The following is a 13,121-nucleotide window of genomic DNA, read 5'->3' as shown; positions in this document are numbered from 1 at the left end:
ACTCATTCATTTATCCTCTGGGACCGGTAAACACTCTCACCATTAATGGGTTGTCCGCTTGATTCGGTCTCTGTAGTTTATGTTTTATATTTAGGGTGCGATTCAGCGACCCTGGTGTGCCTGGCGCGAATTCGGACACAACGGGTTAATCCCGCACGAGTCCCAAATTGGGCACCGCGCTGTGCGTGAACCCTCGCTGGGAGAGATCCAGATCTGAATATTTAAATCAGCATTGCTGCATTATTGCTCATATAATATACCCGGATTCACCCAGCGCCCGATACTCAACGGCCGCGCCTGGGAGATCTCGCCAGGACGCTGTTTAGCACTGGTTCACACAAACGTGAACCGGTCATAATGCCATCTTGCAGCTGGACAGGGGTCTCCCAGGCCATTGGAGAACCCCCTGGTGGTGGGGGAACAGGGCAGGGCAGCACCTTGGCACTCTGCCTAGCACCCTGGCAGTGCCACCTGGGAATCTGTCACTGCCAGGGTGCCCAGGAGCCAGGCAGGTTCTGCCAGGGGTCGGGCCCGAGGTGCCTTTGCCAGCTAGAGGAGGGATGAGGGAGGTTCGCGGGGGACTCTCCGGGATTGGGGTGGGGATAATCGGGGCTGCCAGACAAAATGGCGCCCCAATCAGCGGGAAGCCTTTCAGCAGGAAATCCCTCCAAGTGCGACCTGGGTGAATGTAAAGAATTTATTTAACAGTCAGCTCCTCAAGGCCAAGAAAGGCCAAAGTGGCATTGTATAGCGGATATTTCTCCACAGTGCAGCCAAATATGCCTTTCAACGGGCTTTCACTTGAGTCTGCTGAATCGCTCTCTCAATCTGTTGCTCCTAAATAAACTAATTCAAACTTACGAACTCAACACCCTTTTTTTGGGTAAACTCTGATTCTTGAACACAACCCTTGCACATGTTGGGACTGACGGGTTTGCTATCGAAGAGGGTATCATTGTGATTGGTACACAGTGCTCCGACAATGTGATGGTGGTGGAGGGAGTGAATGATATAAGGGTGGGTGGGGTGTCAGTTAAACGGGGCTGCTTTGTCCTGGATGGTGTCGAGCTTCTTGAGTGTTGTTGGAGCTGCGCTCATCCAGGCAAGTGGAGAGTATTCCATTACACTCCTGATTTGTGCCTTGTAGATTGGTGGACGGCTTTGGGGGGAGTCAGGAGGTGAGTTACTCACCGCAGGATTCCCAGCCTCTTGCCTACACTTGTAGCCACAGTATTTATATGGCTAGTCTTGTTATCTTGTTATCTGCAGCACAGAAGGAGGACATTCGGCCGATCGTCTCTGAATCGGCTCCCAAAGAGCTACCTAGCTAGTCCCATTCCCCAGCCCTATCCCCATAACCCTCTAAATTAATCACTTTCAAACATATATCCCGCCCTCTTTTGAAACCTTTTAGAATCCACCTCCACCACTCTCCAAGGCAGCACATTACAAACCCCAACAACTCTTGTGGTGAAGACATTTCTCTTTATCTCTCTTGATAACTATCTTAAAATTGTGACACCCCTAGTCACTGACATACTAGTGGAAACAGAATATCCTTCTTTACCCTGTCAAAACTGATCAGAATTTTGAACACCTCAATAAGATCGCCTCTTGATCTTCTCTGTACCAACAAGCCCAATTTCTCCAATTGTTCGGGTATCTAAAGATCCCCATTCCTGGTATCATTCTAGTGGGGGCCGCATAGTGGTTAGCACAGTGGCTTCACAGCGCCAGGGTCCCAGGTTCGATTCCCGGCTCGGGTCACTGTCTGTGCGGAGTCTGCACATCCTCCCCGTGTGTGCGTGGGTTTCCTCCGGGTGCTCCGGTTTCCTCCCACAGTCCAAAGAGGTGCAGGTTAGGTGGATTGGCCATGATAAATTGCCCTTAGTGACCAAAAAGGTTAGGAGGGGTTATTGGGACACGGGGATCAGGTGGAAGTGAGGGCTTGGGTTGGTCGGTCCAGACTCAATGGACCGAATGGCCTCCTTCGGCACTGTATGTTCTATGTAAAGGCGGTACCTCTGACAGTGCAGTGATCTCTCATTACTGTGCTGGAGTGTCAGCCTACATTATTCAACAGCACTGCTGACTCGCTCACCAGAGATTTGGGTTCAATTCCGGCCAGGGGTCACTGTCTGTGCGGAGTCTGCACGTTCTCCCCGTGTGTGCGTGGGTTTCCTCCGGGTGCTCCGGTTTCCTCCCACAGTCCAAAGATGTGCAGGTTAGGTGGGGTTCCGGAGGAGTGGGCCTAGGTCGGGTGCTCTTTCAGAGGGTCGGTGCAGACTCAATAGGCCGAATGGCCTCCTTCTGCACTCCAGGCACTCTATGATATGATTCTATGATTATGAAGCTGCAAACATACCCGAGGCCGGAATCGAACCCAGGTCCCCGGCACGGTGAGGCAGCAATGCTAACCACTGGGCCACATTAACTGCCCACTTCGAGGCCTCAATTAGCGGCGGGGCGGGAAGCCACACATGGACGTAATTGGGGTTAAGTTGGGAAAATGGTGGGTTCCCCACCCATCATCCTCCCAGCTGATTAAACACTCCCCCGCTACCAAACTCACCATGGCAGAAAGCACAAGATTGTACCCACTGTAAGTCGTCTCTGTAAATATTGGTTGGGTGCTCAAAACCAAAGCGTGGGTTTCTTTTCAAAGTTCCCACTATTGATAAGATAGGAAAATAGAACATACAGTGCAGGAGGCCATTCGGCCCATCGAGTCTGCACCGACCCACTTAAGCCCTCACTTCCACCCTATCCCCATAACCCAATAACCCCACCTAACCTTTTTGGTCACTAAGGGCAATTTATCATGGCCAATCCACCTAACCTTCACATCTTTGGACTGTGGGAGGAAACCGGAGCACCCGGAGGAAACCCACGCACACACGGGGAGAATGTGCAGACTCCGCGCAGTCAGTGACCCAGCGGGGAATCGAACCTGGGACCCTGACGCTGTGAAGCAGCCACCTGTGCTACCGTGCTGCCCCATGTTCCAGGACGATGCTGCTGTGGCCCTGGATGACAACCCAAGCACTTGAAGCTCCTTCATACGCTGTCCCATGTGAAGGGCGCCATAGGAATACAAACTGTTGTTGATCTTAGCTGTTGTGCATTGCTCAATCACCCTCCTGACCTAACCGGCCAAGACCCGGAGAATCAGGGGGCGGTCGCCTCTCGCAAAACTGAATCATCAAATCTCCCAGCTCCCATCGCCCACACGCAGCGATTGCAACGACTCTTCAGAGTTAACAAAAACGGAAGGTGTGCTTTCCAGCCAGTGAAGTACTTATAAAATGTAGTCATGGAATCATAGAATCCCTACAATGCAGAAGGAGGCCATTCGGCCCATCGAGTCTGCAACGCCCCTCCGAAAGAGAACCCTACCCCAGCCCAATCCCCGCCCTATCCTCGTAATCCCATCCAACCGTTGGATACTAAGGGGCAATTTAGTGTGGCTAATCCACCTAACTTGCATATCGTTGGACTTGTGGGAGGAAACCGGAGCACCCGGAGGAAACCCACGCCGACACGGGGAGAAATGCGAAATGCAAACTCCACATATACAGTGATTGGTTTGGATTGGATTTGTTTATTGTCACGTGTACCGAGTTACAGTGAAAAGTATTTTTCTGTGAGCAGCTCAACAGATCATTACGTACATGAGAAGAAAAGGAAATAAAAGAAAATACATAATAGGGCAAGAGGATCGGTTAGGGCGAGCTCGCAGTGAGCCGCTGCGCTCCGGCGCCATCTTGTGCACGGTGTCCGAGACTGGAATTGAACCCGGGTCCCTGGCGCTGTGAGGCAGCCGTGCTAATCACTGTGCCACCCCATGTCGCTGCTGTAATGTAGGAAATGGGGCAGATAATTTGCAGAGCAAGGTGGGAAGGTGGTACAAATGATCTGTCTTCAAGATGGTGGTTGAATAATTAATAAGGAGCAGGCCACTGGGGTGAACAACTATTCCGGTGAAAAATAATAGCCCAAGGATTTTATATGTGAAAGAGCAGATGAGGCCTTTATTTAACCCTCATCGAAAACAGCAGTGGACCACTCCCTCAGTGTTTCAACAGAAATGCAAACAGGCAACATGCTCTTCGTGTGAACAACATATTCACACGCTGCTTTCTTTCTCTTGCAGGTATTTCCGTTACAAAGAAAACCCACACGTGTAAGTAGATGTTAATTGTTTTGCAGTCATTCTGGTGTCAGCTTCTCCCTGTGCAGCAGGGTGGGCGGGCGGAATAAGGGAGGCAAGAGGAGCACTGGACATCTTGGCGATGCGACGATATGTCTGGTCGTAGATTTCTTCGCTGTGCCGTGTGTTGAGGATTGTGGAGCAGATGGAGATATATGAGCAGGCTATTGGTGATGGGAGGGGCCCACATACTGGGAACTGGTGATGGGAGGGGCCCACGTACTGGGCACTGGTGATGGGAGGGGCCCACGTACTGGGCACTGGTGATGGGAGGGGCCCACGTACTGGGCACTGGTGATGGGAGGGGCCCACATACTGGGCACTGGTGATGGGAGGGGCCCACATACTGGGCATTGGTGATGGGAGGGGCCCACATACTGGGCATTGGTGATGGGAGGGGCCCACGTACTGGGCATTGGTGATGGGAGGGGCCCATGTACTGGGCATTGGTGATGGGAGGGGCCCACGTACTGGGCACTGGTGATGGGAGGGGCTCACATACTGGGCATTGGTGATGGGAGGGGCCCACATACTGGGCACTGGTGATGGGAGGGGCCCACGTACTGGGCATTGGTGATGGAAGGGGCCCACATACTGGGCACTGGACCAATACATTAGCCATACATAGCTAATTGGGATTGTGAATACGATACATTGCATTTCTGATTGGCAAATGTCAGTGGTCATGGGCTCTGCACATTCACATGGCAAAGGACCGTGAATTGGAATCTTCTGGTGCATTTGGTGGTAAAATGGCCCAGCTGAAATGCACTGAGTGTGTTTTGATAAGTTTGGTAGTTTTCCGTTCTTGCTTACTGAATGGTGGTAGAGATTTGGTCGGTACATGTGTGCATGTGGAATTCATTGGCCTGTGTATTATGTGTGAAGGGTGTTCGATCGCAATCAGGCAAGGAGGTTAAAGCAATGTCACTGTGGTTCCTACTGGGCCGAGTCAGCACTGGACAAGGATGTACCGTGTCTCTCAGTTATTGGGACAAATTGGAGTTTTCGATAGGCCTCCAAATAGTTCTAGGGATGTAGAGGAAAGGATGGCGAAGATGATTCTGGATAAGAGCGAAAGTAACAGGCTAGTTATTATGGGAGACTTTAACTTTCCAAATATTGACTGGAAAAGATATAGTTCGAGTACATTAGATGGGTCGTTTTTTGTACAATGTGTGCAGGAGGGTTTCCTGACACAATATGTTGACAGGCCAACAAGAGGAGAGGCCACATTGGATTTGGTTTTGGGTAATGAACCAGGCCAGGTGTTAGATTTGGAGGTAGGTGAGCACTTTGGGGACAGTGACCACAATTCAGTGACGTTTACGTTAATGATGGAAAGGGATAAGTATACCCCGCAGGGCAAGAGTTATAGCTGGGGGAAGGGCAATTATGATGCCATTAGACATGACTTGGGAGGGGTAGGTTGGAGAAGTAGGCTGCAAGTGTTGGGCACACTGGATATGTGGAGCTTGTTCAAGGAACAGCTACTGCGTGTTCTTGATACATACGTACCGGTCAGACAGGGAGGAAGGCGTAGAGCGAGGGAACCGTGGTTTACCAAAGAAGTGGAATCTCTTGTTAAGAGGAAGAAGGAGGCCTATGTGAAGATGAGGTGTGAAGTTTCAGTTGGGGCGCTTGATAGTTACAAGGTAGCGAGGAAGGATCTAAAGAGAGAGCTAAGACGAGCAAGGAGGGGACATGAGAAGTATTTGGCAGGTAGGATCAAGGAAAACCCAAAAGCTTTCGATAGATATGTCAGGAATAAAAGAATGACTAGGGTACGAGTAGGGCCAGTCAAGGACAGGGATGGGAAGTTGTGTGTGGAGTCTGAAGAGATAGGCGAGATACTAAATGAATATTTTTCGTCAGTATTCACTCAGGAAAAAGAGAATGTTGTGGAGGAGAATGCTGAGACCCAGGCTATTAGAATAGATGGCATTGAGGTACGTAGGGAAGAGGTGTTGGCAATTCTGGACAGGCTGAAAATAGATAAGTCCCCGGGGCCTGATGGGATTTATCCTAGGATTCTCTGGGAAGCCAGGGAAGAGATTGCTAAGCCTTTGGCTTTGATTTTTATGTCATCATTGGCTACAGGAATAGTGCCAGAGGACTGGAGGATAGCAAATGTGATTCCTTTGTTCAAGAAGGGGAGTAGAGACAACCCCGGCAACTATAGACTGGTGAGCCTCACGTCTGTTGTGGGTAAAGTCTTGGAGGTGATTATAAGAGACAAGATTTATAATCATCTAGATAGGAATAATATGATTAGGGATAGTCAGCATGGCTTTGTGAAGGGTAGATCATGCCTCACAAACCTTATCGAGTTCTTTGAGAAGGTGACTGAACAGGTAGACGAGGGTAGAGTAGTTGATGTGGTGTATATAGATTTCAGTAAAGCGTTTGATAAGGTTCCCCACGGTAGGCTATTGCAGAAAATACGGAGGCTGGGGATTGAGGGTGATTTAGAGATGTGGATCAGAAATTGGCTAGCTGAAAGAAGACAGAGGGTGGTGGTGGATGTGAAATGTTCAGAATGGAGTTCAGTTACAAGTCGCGTACCACAAGGATCTGTTCTGGGGCCGTTGCTGTTTGTCATTTTTATAGATGACCTAGAGGAAGGCACAGAAGGGTGGGTGAGTAAATTTGCAGATGACACTAAAGTCGGTGGTGTTGTTGACAGTGCGGAAGGATGTAGCAGGTTACAGAGGGACATAGATAAGCTGCAGAGCTGAGCTGAGAGGTGGCAAATGGAGTTTAATGTAGAGAAGTGTGAGGTGATTCACTTTGGAAGGAATAACAGGAATGCGGAATATTTGGCTAATGGTAAAATTCTTGGAAGTGTGGATGAGCAGAGGGATCTAGGTGTCCATGTACATAGATCCCTGAAAGTTGCCACCCAGGTTGATAGGGTTGTGAAGAAGGCCTATGGAGTGTTGGCCTTTATTGGTAGAGGGATTGAGTTCCGGAGTCAGGAGGTCATGTTGCAGCTGTACAAAACTCTGGTACGGCCGCATTTGGAGTATTGCGTATAATTCTGGTCACCTCATTATAGGAAGGACGTGGAAGCTTTGGAACGGGTGCAGAGGAGATTTACCAGGATGTTGCCTGGTATGGAGGGAAAATCTTACGAGGAAAGGCTGATGGACTTGAGGTTGTTTTCGTTGGAGAGAAGAAGGTTAAGAGGAGACTTAATAGAGGCATACAAAATGATCAGGGGGTTAGATAGGGTGGACAGTGAGAGCCTTCTCCCGCGGATGGATATGGCTGGCACGAGGGGACATAGCTTTAAACTGAGGGGTAATAGATATAGGGCAGAGGTCAGGGGTAGGTTCTTTACGCAAAGAGTAGTGAGGCTGTGGAATGCCCTACCTGCTACAGTAGTGAACTCGCCAACATTGAGGGCATTTAAAAGTTTATTGGATAAGCATATGGTTGATAATGGCATAGTGTAGGTTAGATGGCTTTTGTTTTTTTTTACTTCCCATGTTGGTGCAACATCGTGGGCCGAAGGGCCTGTACTGCGCTGTATCGTTCTATGTTCTATGTTCTATAAAGCACTTGGGCATGTTTGGATATTTCTGTTCCTGACGAACTCTGGTGAGAATTGGTCCGATAGGCTGCCGGAATGAAAACACACGTTTCGAATTAAAAATAAGGTTGACACACGTGTTCGGAGACTGCCTCACCTTAAGGAATCCAATGTCAGGTTACTTGCCCAATTCCTGTTTCTGTGATTTGATTCAATGTTTTCCTGAACAATCTCGATGTGATTTGTTGATTTTGGAGTGTGGAGAACCTCACTGATATTGTAAAATGGAAAATTGTAATTTGAGCTTTTTAAACATTTGTTGGTGATAGTTGATTGACGTCAACATGGTCTGTTGGCATTGTTTTCTTTGATCCCAAAATTCACCTCCTCGGGGGCTATTAATAATGGGAAACAAGGTTTCGAACAAGTATTTTGTACCTGTTTTCATTGGCAAAAAAGCCCCAGGAATAGTAGAAAATCAGGAAGGGAAAATGGGAGGGAGAAACTTAAAGTAATTATCATGAAAGAATGATACCAGGAAATGGAACCAAAGACTGACGAGTCCTTTGGATTTGATGACATAGAACATAGAACAGTACAGCACAGAACAGGCCCTTCGGCCCTCGATGTTGTGCCGAGCATTGTCCGAAACCAAGATCAAGCTATCCCACTCCCTGTCATTCTGGTGTGCTCCATGTGCCTATCCAATAACCGCTTGAAAGTGACATGCCCGCTATTTCTAAAAGGAGTGGTTACCAGAAATAATGGATGCATTGGTTGTAGTCTTCCAAAATTCCCTCAATCGTGGAAAGGCCCTGTTTAATTTATTCATGAGATGTGGGCGTCGCATTTATTGCCCATCCCTAACTGCCCTGGAGAAGTTGGTGACGAGTTGCATTCTTCAACCTCCAGTCCATGTGGTGTTGGTACACTCACAGCGCTGTTAGGAATCCTAGGATTTACACCCAGCAACTCTGAAGGAACGGTGATATATTTCCGAATCAGGATAGTGTGTAGCTTTGAGGGGAACCTCCAGGTGGTGGGGTTCCCATATAGCTGCTGCCATTGTCCTTCTAGATGTTAGCAGTCGTGGGTTTGCAAGGTGCTGTTCAAGGATCCTTGGTAAGTTACTGAAGTGCATCATGCAGGTGGTACACACGGCTGCCACTGTTCGTCGGTGGTGGAGGGAGTGAATGTTTGTGGATTTGGCGCCAATCCTGCTTTGTCCCGGATGGTGTCGAGCTTCTTGAGTGTTGTTGGAGCTGTGATCATCCAGGTAAGTGGAGAATATTCCATCACACTCCTGACTTGTGCCTTGTAGATGGTGGACAGGCTTTGGAAGGTCAGGAGGTGAGTTACTCTACGCAGGATTCCCAGCTCATGGCCTGCTCTTGGTGCCACAGTATTTATATGGCTAGTCCAGTTCAGTTTCTGGTTAATGTTCACCCCAAAATGTTAATAGTGGGGATTCCGTGATCGACTGACTGACCGTTCCCAGCCCGGTGTCACACTGACCATCCCCAGCCCGGTGTCACACTGACTGACCGTCCCCAGCCCGGTCTCACACTGACTGACCGTCCCCAGCCCGGTGTCACACTGACTGACCGTTCCCATCCTGGTGTCACACTGACCGTCCCCAGCATGGTGTCACACTGACTGACCGTTCCCAGCCCGGTGTCACACTGACTGACCGTTCCCAGCCCGGTGTCACACTGACTGACCGTTTGCAGCCCAGTGTCACACTGACTGACCGTCCCCAGCCCGGTGTCACACAGACTGACCGTTCGCAGCCCGGCGTCACACTGACTGACCGTTCCCAGCCCGGTGTCTCACTGACTGACCGTTCCCAGCCCAGTGTCACAATGACTGACCATCCCAAGCCCGGTGTCACACTGACTGACCGTTCGCAGCCCGGTGTCACACTGACTGACCGTTCCCTGTCTGGTGTCACACTGACTGACCGTTCGCAGCCCGGTGTCACACTGACTGACCGTTCCCAGCCCGGTGTCACACTGACTGACCGTTTGCAGCCCAGTGTCACACTGACTGACCATTCCCAGGCCGGTGTCACATTGACCGTTCCCAGCCCGGTGTCACACTGAATGACCGTTCCCAGCCAGGTGTCACACTGACTGACCGTTCCCAGCCCGGTGTCACACTGACTGACCGTTCCCAGCCAGGTGTCACACTGACTGACCGTTCCCAGCCCGGTGTCACACTGACTGACCGTTCCCAGCCCGGTGTCACACTGACTGACCGTTCCCAGCCAGGTGTCACACTGACTGACCGTTCCCAGCCCGGTGTCACACTGACTGACCGTTCCCAGCCCGGTGTCACACTGACTGACCGTTCCCAGCCCAGTGTCACACTGACCGTTCCCAGCCAGGTGTCACACTGACTGACCGTTCCCAGCCCGGTGTCACACTGACTGACCGTTCCCAGCCCGGTGTCACACTGACTGACCGTCCCCAGCCCGGTGTCACGCTGACTGACCGTTCCCAGTCCGGTGTCACACTGACTGACCGTTCCCAGCCGGGTGTCACACTGACTGACCGTTCCCAGCCTGGTGTCACACTGACTGACCGTTCCCAGCCCAGTGTCACACTGACTGACCGTTCCCAGCCCGGTGTCACACTGACTGACCGTTCCCAGCCCAGTGTCACACTGACTGACCGTTCGCAGCCCGGTGTCACACTGACTGACCGTTCGCAGCCCGGTGTCACACTGACTGACCGTTCGCAGCCCGGTGTCACACTGACTGACCGTTCCCAGCCCGGTGTCACACTTACTGACCGTTCGCAGCCCGGTGTCACACTGACTGACCGTTCGCAGCCCGGTGTCACACTGACTGACCGTTCGCAGCCCGGTGTCACACTGACTCACCGTTCCCAGCCCAGTGTCACACTGACCGTTCCCAGCCCGGTGTCACACTGACCGTTCCGAACCCGGTGTCACACTGACTGACCGTTCCCAGCCCGGTGTCACACTGACCGTTCCCAGCCAGGTGTCACACTGACTGACCGTTCCCAGCCCGGTGTCACACTGACTGACCGTTCCCAGCCCGGTGTCACACTGACTGACCATCCCCAGCCCGGTGTCACACTGACCGTTCCCAGCCAGGTGTCACACTGACTGACCGTTCCCAGCCCGGTGTCACACTGACTGACCGTTCCCAGTCAGGTGTCACACTGACCGTTCCCAGCCAGGTGTCACACTGACTGACCGTCCCCAGCCCGGTGTCACACTGACTGACCGTTCCCAGCCCGGTGTCACACTGACTGACCGTTCCCAGGCCGGTGTCACACTGACCGTTCCCAGGCCGCTGTCACATTGACTGACCATTCGCAGCTCGGTGTCACACTGACTGACCGTCTCCAGCCCGGTGTCTCACTGACTGACATTCCCAGCCCGGTGTCAAACTGACTGACCGTCCCCAGCCCGGTGTCCCACTGACTGACCGTCTTCAGCCCGGTGTCACACTGACTGACCGTTCCCTGCCCGGTGTCACACTGACTGACTGTTCCCAGCCTGGTGTCACACTGACTGACCGTTCCCAGGCCGGTGTCACATTGACCGTTCCCAGCCCGGTGTCACAGTGACTGACCGTTCCCAGCCCGGTGTCACACTGACTGTCCGTTCCCAGCCCGGTGTCACACTGACTGACCGTTCCCAGCCCGGTGTCACACTGACTGACCGTTCCCAGCCCGGTGTCACACTGACTGACCGTCCCCAGCCCGGTGTCACACTGACTGTCCGTTCCCAGCCCAGTGTCACACTGACCGTTCCGAACCCGGTGTCACACTGACTGACCGTTCCCAACCCGGTGTCACACTGACTGACCGTTCCCAAACCGGGGTCACACTGACCGTTCCCAGCCCAGTGTCACACTGACTGACCGTTCCCAGCCCGGTGTCACACTGACTGACCATTCCCAGACCGGTGTCACACTGACTGACCACTCCCACCCCGGTGTCACACTGACTGACCGTTCCCAGCCCAGTGTCACACTGACCGTTCGCAGCCCGGTGTCACACTGACTGACCGTTCGCAGCCCGGTGTCACACTGACTGACCGTTCCCAGCCCAGTGTCACACTGACCGTTCCCAGCCAGGTGTCACACTGACTGACCGTTCGCAGCCCGGTGTCACACTGACTGGCCGTTCCCAGTCCGGTGTCACACTGACCGTTCGCAGCCCGGTGTCACACTGACTGACCGTTCCCAGCCCAGTGTCACACTGACCGTTCCCAGCCAGGTGTCACACTGACTGACCGTTCCCAGCCCGGTGTCACACTGACTGACCGTTCGCAGCCCGGTGTCACACTGACTGACCGTTTCCAGCCCGGTGTCACACTGACTGACCGTTCGCAGCCCGGTGTCACACTGACTGACCGTTCGCAGCCCGGTGTCACACTGACTGATCGTTCCCAGCCCAGTGTCACACTGACTGACCGTTCCCAGCCCGGTGTCACACCGGGGACCGTTTAAAAGGTCGCTGCCTGGGTGAGGTAAGTACTGATTAACTTACTTACCTTGCAGGACCAGTCGATTTCAGCAGGAGCGGAGCAGGCTAGTCCATTTCAGCGGGGGCAGTGCGGAAGTGATTTCTGGGAGGTAAGTCTCTCCTTTAAATTTTTTTAAAAAATTTTAGTGTTTAAGGTGGGAACAGGAAGTCGACCCGCGGACGTCTGGGAAGACCCTCACCAATAAATTCTGGTGGAGAGGAGACACACTAATAGGGAGAGAGAGCAATTAAACACGTGGCTACAGGGATGGTGCAGGCGGGAGGGATTCAGATTTCTGGATAACTGGGGCTCTTTCTGGGGAAGGTGGGACCTCTCCAGACAGGATGGTCTACATCTGAACCTGAGGGGCACAAATATCCTGGGGGGGGAGATTTGTTAGTGCTCTTTGGGGGGGGTTAAACTAATGCAGCAGGGGCATGGGAACCTGGATTGTAGTTTTAGGGTATGGGAGAATGAGAGTATAGAGGTCAGGAGCACAGATTTGACGTCGCAGGAGGGGGCCAGTGTTCAGGTAGGTGGTTTGAAGTGTGTCTACTTCAATGCCAGGAGTATACGAAATAAGGTAGGGGAACTGGCAGCATGGGTTGGTACCTGGGACTTCGATGTTGTGGCCATTTCGGAGACATGGATAGAGCAGGGACAGGAATGGATGTTGCAGGTTCCGGGGTTTAGGTGTTTTAGTAAGCTCAGAGAAGGAGGCAAAAGAGGGGGAGGTGTGGCGCTGCTAGTCAAGAGCAGTATTACGGTGGCGGAGAGGATGCTAGATGGGGACTCATCTTCCGAGGTAGTATGGGCTGAGGTTAGAAACATGAAAGGAGAGGTCACACTGTTGGGAGTCTTCTATAGGCCTCC

The 13,121-nt window shown here is 52.0% G+C and overlaps 1 protein-coding gene across 1 annotated transcript in view; it reads left to right on the top strand.

Annotated features, from left to right (window-relative positions):
- Nucleotides 1-13,121, top strand: part of LOC140404489 (nuclear receptor ROR-alpha A) — a 1,004,264-nt gene that overhangs the window by 481,405 nt on the left and 509,738 nt on the right. The window contains exon 2 of the mRNA XM_072493100.1: nt 4,154-4,183. Coding sequence (XP_072349201.1) covers nt 4,154-4,183 — 30 coding nt within the window. The remainder of the gene's footprint in view (nt 1-4,153; nt 4,184-13,121) is intronic.

The sequence above is a fragment of the Scyliorhinus torazame genome, chromosome 30 (assembly GCF_047496885.1).
Source record: "Scyliorhinus torazame isolate Kashiwa2021f chromosome 30, sScyTor2.1, whole genome shotgun sequence".
NCBI lineage: Eukaryota > Metazoa > Chordata > Chondrichthyes > Carcharhiniformes > Scyliorhinidae > Scyliorhinus > Scyliorhinus torazame.
The sequence above is the reverse complement of the archived record's forward strand: the minus strand, read 5'-3'. Positions and strand labels throughout refer to the sequence as shown.